Below are 5,607 nucleotides of genomic sequence, written 5' to 3' on the forward strand. Positions count from 1 at the left end.
GGGGCCCTGGGCCGATGCGGCCCCACAGGAGGCGGCGGGACGGCCGCACCACCGGGGCCTGGAGGGGGGGGCATCGCCGTGAGGGGCCGTGACCGCGATCGCGATGCCGGCCCAGGCCTCTGCCCGCGCTTCTCTGGCCCTGTGGTGCTCGCCCACTGCATGAGCCCCACCGGGCGGTGCGCCCTCACCGCTCTGCCCGGTCGGTAAACGCCACGGGCTGCGTTCAGTTACCCCGCTGCTAATTTTCACGGGCGGTCTGGCCCTCCGTCCCGCTCAACGGCAAATTGGTACGTGTCTTGTGCAGGGAAACACTCGCGTGCGGCACGTTACTGGCCGAAAGACACGTGAGAGGAAGGGAGAGCAAAGTCCCGGTTCGCTGGGGTTAACACAGATTTATCCAAAGTAACAGCCCTGGGTTTTATCTGAAAGAAACTTGTATGTCCTTCATCTTTAAAAAGGAAATGCTAGGTTCCTTTAAATAAAGTTAGATTATACTTAAAGCGCAACAGCTGCTTCCCACTTCATCAGCAGTCATTAGTAAGTGTCGCGCGCGAGGGACACATGGTTTTACAGATGTCCTTTTGGAAAATAAATTGGTTATGGGACTCGGGGGGGGGAGAGACCCAAAGAACATCCTTACATTTTACCTGCTTAGACTTCCAATTATCACACCTCTGCATTTTGCACAGCCAAGTGTTCAACTCTGCTACTAAACATCCCTGGCACCGTGGAGCATGGGGAAGGAGGGCTGGGCTGGGGGCGCAGGTAGTTTCTGAAATCTAATAAAGTTGACAACTAAACTTGGAATTACTTCATAGCTTTTTATCTTCTTGAGAACTACGAGTTGCAACCTGTTAGATGGGAGGAGGACACTAGGTGGAGCTACGTGCTCTCTGCTGAGATAAGGTGGGTGGCGGCTCCAGAAGGGGTGAAAGCTGCCTTGCAGAAGGTTTGGGAAGCAGGGCTCACCTAGAAGCAAAGATTGAAACATTTCACTAGTGTACTTGCATCAGTAAAGCGCCAACTGTGGGACTGAAGGATCCGACCTGCTGAAGCCGTAAATTCTAGAAGACTTGTAGGAGCAAGAAAAATACTAATTCTTGCAAGATCCACTGCAGATCAACTACTGAGTATGCCCTTAGAAAAAATTGTTAGCGATATTTCATTCTATGACCTGCAGACCAAATGTTCTCATTGTCACTGCTGAATACAGCCCTGCTGGTGTTTTGTAAAGAGAGAAACTTAACCAAAGAACAGAGTAAGGAACTAGAAAGGTTGCTTGTATCGCATTGCTGAGCAAAAAGGCACTCTGAGGCACTGTGCCACTAAGGGTTCAACTTTGTATTAATTTGCAGAGCTTCATGGGTAACGTCTAATGAGTTTGTGTGAATCGGTTAATGCATTACACTTACATCGCCCATTCTCTCCAAAGGCTTTCATGGTCTGGGATTTCTTTAATAGACCAATTTGCAGTATCAGCTTTCACTTGTGGGTTTGTTTCTTTTTTAACCAGCAGGTTTACCTGATGGCAAAGTCTGGACGCAAAGGCAGCTAAAGGAGAGCTTTTCCAAAAGCTGGGGGCTTGAAAGTGGAAGCCGGGTGCCTCGACAGGGCAGGTCGCATCAGCGCTGACGCAGCTACGATTACAGGACAAGGACAGAGCGGGATTGTTCCTGGAAAACTGTTCAATCCACAGCAAATTACACAAGCATTATAGTGGTAGAGCAGTGGAAATACAGTGATTTTTGTTTCTTAAGAAGGTGATTTTGCTTGGTCAGCATAAGCTCTGGATTTTGCTGACAGGAGTCAGAATGGATTGTGGGGGCCGCCCAGGCTGTGCCAACATAAGGTGAATTTTACTGGTGAAACAGCACGCTTTGAATTTTTCAGATTGAGCAATGCTAGTGTGGTCAAGGCAGTAATTCTCCTGCCAATAATAGTAATTCTACTAATCTAGAATTGCTTATGGAAGTATGGCTTATTCTGCTTCAGTGAAGCAAAGTGCACGTCATTGTTTTGAAATTCTGTAAATGGAAAGTAAACAAAATTTGCTAGAAGTAGGTCTGGCTGGTAACGTTAAAAAATGACAGTAAGATGGGGCTTATCTTTTCTAAAGATTTTGATACAGTGGAACATGCTCAGAAAACATCCTTAGCTGTCCAGAGATAGGAACAGGAGGCCAACTCCTTTACATTTTTAGAAAAAAACCTGAATTGGCACCTGCAATCCCTTCCGAATGATTGTATCAATCATTCCTGCCACAAGAAATAAGTTAGAGAACTAGGACAAGTAAGATATTTACAATGAGATTTAGGAACTTCACAAACAGCTGTCTTAATATTTAGTTTGGAATTCAAACTGTGCTCCAGTTTCATACAAAAAAAATTTGCAAAGTAATTGAATTTAGTTTCTGCACAAAAATACCAGTCAGTAAAAATGACCTGTTCAAGAGATGCATTCACATCTTGGAAAAAAATCTATCAACTTAGCACTCCAGTCCCTCATCACTTTACTCTGAGACTCCGTCAGCTTTGTTTTGGCACCGCGTGATTTAAGGATGTAACTGTTGGTGACGTGTGACGGTATTGGGAAGAGCAGCAAGTGAACCGCTGCAGGACAAAAAGCTTTAAAGCTGGAGGCTCTCTGATCAATTCAGTTAGACAACAGTAAGGTCTTTCTCTACAGCTCCCAAAAAGGAGTTAAAATACCCCGCTAGCTGTTTCACTACGGTCTACAAACAGGCTGGAGCCCTCTAATGGCCACAGCAGCTTGGAGCTCACCGCCGGCAGCCTCTCGACGCGAGGCACACAATACAATAAATCCAGACTACAACGTTACCGCTGTATTCGCTTCGCACTCCGTCCAGCCATTCAAGTGAGCGGTTCGGTAAAATTTAAGATGTGTGTGTCAAAGCGTGGAGCTGTTTCTCAGAGCCTCACGTACTTGTATTTAAGACAAGGTTTAACGCCTCGACTTCTTTCCTACCTGTCCTGTCGGCCAGTGTTTCGGGGCTGCTGCGATTCACACACTTGAGACAATCGGCCACTAAACGTCTGGGGCTGCACACTTGAGACAATCGGCCACTAAACGTCTGACAATGCCGCTGTGTGTTCGCACTCAGTGGGCTGTGAATATCCTTGGGAATTTCTTTGTTGCATTACTGTACACCCACAATCATCACACTCGCCAAACAACGTCGCTTTCGGTTACTTTCTAGAATAAAAAAATTTCTAAAAATAGTTCAAGCCTAGTCTGCGTTAGAGAACAAAGCCTTTCGGGATAGGAGTTGTACATAGGAGCTGCATAAAGCCTCGCTTGCTTTATGCTGCCTTCCCATGCTTACTTTTTCAATTAAAGAACTTCTCAGATTTTGTGTAAGACAAAACATTCCAACGCAACTCCAGCAAAGAACCTAAAGCAATTCTTGGCGTGAGAGTGAAAACCCTTAGGCGCTGAGTTCATTTGGAAACGGATGGGTTACCAAGTTTATAGAAATATTTTAAAAATACTTGAAAATAAAAAGTAACAACTTCTCTTTTGTCTAAAGCCATACATACGTGGCATTAGAAACACAAAAGATGAGTAAAGGTAAATACAATTTTGATACTTCCTGTACTATCCATCATGTATAAAATAGACTACAAACCTGTTTCACATAGATCATAACAAACCCAGTTTCAACCTGAGTTGTAGCTTGAATGTCCAAATTTTTCTCCCCATTTATCATCAGTCATTGCCGAACAGAAAAAGCTCAAACTCTCTGAGTAAGCAAAAGCTCCACAAAATACGAGTGTGCATCTTTTCTTGCAGCGAATGGGCTTGGTTTATTCGGTCTCTCCACACCCAGAGCTCTGTAAGAAGGCTCACTGCGTTCCTGATGATTTGTATGTCTCCACCAGTTGATTTCAGTCATACGAAAAGCGTCCAGACCTTTAATTTTTTCCTCCCAAAGAGAGAAAGCAGGATTAATTACCATCTATAGACAAAACCACAGCTCGTTGCTATTCCAAATGCAGCGTCGCTTTGCCTGAGGAGTCCCAGGTCCACGTAAATAAGAATCCCATCTCTCTTCTCTCACAGGGAGGACGAGTGTCCCCAGTTATCTGTTCTGCATGTGGATATCCACAGGTATGAAAGTCACCGTAGGATGCTGCGCCACGCTGTTGCTGTTCTGCCCTAAAGCAGGTGGCATTGCTGGTTTGGTGGGTTTGGGTTCCAGCTCCCGCTTCACTCTCATGCGTCTGTAAAGGTAAAAAAATGAAATTGTCACCAGAGCTGGCACGTGTTCGTGGTCCCTCCCATGGCAACTATCGGGAAGGTTCCCGCGGAAGCAGGTTACATCGAACAGCTACTGAAGAGTCAATACAAGCCAGGATTTCATCCCAAAGATCCTAAATGGCAAGTTGGTGCTTCTAGAGCATGTAAGTCTACCCCAATGCCCTGAAAAGTGAGAAATCAAGCTCCTCTCTGGCAGCCTTGATGCACACAGCAGACCTATGTCAACAGCAATCCCTAAACAGAGCGTCCATCGAGCATCCTCCATCAAGAACCTCTTTCTCCCTCCTAGCGATTCCATCGCAGAATGCCGACGGTGAGATTCAGGACACTTCAATCAAGCACATTATAGTTTGGATTCTCCTGGAAATCTTCAGCAACATAAAATGAAATGGTCTGTTAGATGAGAGCACACCTAACAGCGATTTTGGTTCATCTTGTCTCGCCTTAGTGAAGTATAGAACTTGGCCACATACCTGTTATATGTTTTCAATATGAGCAGAACCGCTGTAAAAATAATAATCACTCCTACTACGATGGCAGCAACTATTGCTCCAGAACCTAGCAGGGAAGCAGAAAGGAAAAAAAAGTCTTATTTACAAAGTTGTCGTTGTACTGTTTGAAGTTTGCTAACATCAAGGTCCATTTTAAAAAAAAAAAAAAAAAGCCCCCACCCCTTTTCTTACTTTGATAAAGACTTTGTTCTCGATACTTTGTGGTCACATTGACTGAGAACTGAGTATTATTGATCGGTGGTGCGGCTGTCGTCATCGTGATTCGGCTACAGAAGAGAAAAAAAAAAAGAAGAGCGAGTTCATAAAATATTAACCAAAATTTGACAGCACAATTCGCTGATAATTAGGCAACAAGCCATTAAAGATTCCGAGCTCACTAAGTGCAGGCTCACTGAACTGGGGTTCTTAATATTTTCTTAGTGGTGAAAATCTGACCCTGCTGAAGTCAATGGACATTTTGCTACAATCTAGTCTTCAGCAATTTGCCTTACAATACACGCTGCTCAGTATTAGTAAGATAAAATAAGATTAATCACAATAATGCATTGTTACCTGTATCTTATTGCTGTTATACAAGTTTGGGATAAATATATATCTTAAATGCTTTAGGATTTTACATTATCGTTTCAGGTTGAGATACAGATCACTGAGCAAGTAAGTGTGAAGAGTAATATGTCTTTAAGGAAGGGAAAAAAGTCAGCAGAGAAAGGTTTAAAAACTCCTTTATAGAATAGAATTTAAAGTAGCTTCATTCAGCTAACATGGAGAAGAAAAAACATTTAACCCCCTAACTTGAAGCTCCAAAAGTTACATGACA

At 44.0% G+C, this 5,607-nt stretch overlaps 1 protein-coding gene across 1 annotated transcript; it reads right to left on the minus strand.

Annotated features, from left to right (window-relative positions):
• Nucleotides 1-4,099: 4,099 nt before the first annotated feature.
• Nucleotides 4,100-5,049, minus strand: NCMAP (non-compact myelin associated protein). The gene is made up of 3 exons (XM_009276292.2): nucleotides 4,962-5,049; nucleotides 4,752-4,836; nucleotides 4,100-4,241 (listed from the first exon to the last, which is right to left on the minus strand). The coding sequence occupies exons 1-3, from the start codon at nucleotides 5,044-5,046 to the stop codon at nucleotides 4,100-4,102; spliced, it is 312 nt and encodes a 103-aa protein (XP_009274567.1). The 5' UTR covers nucleotides 5,047-5,049.
• Nucleotides 5,050-5,607: the final 558 nt, after the last annotated feature.

The sequence above is a fragment of the Aptenodytes forsteri genome, unplaced genomic scaffold, assembly GCF_000699145.1.
Source record: "Aptenodytes forsteri isolate BGI_AS27 unplaced genomic scaffold, ASM69914v1 Scaffold321, whole genome shotgun sequence".
NCBI classification, from domain to species: Eukaryota; Metazoa; Chordata; class Aves; order Sphenisciformes; family Spheniscidae; genus Aptenodytes; species Aptenodytes forsteri.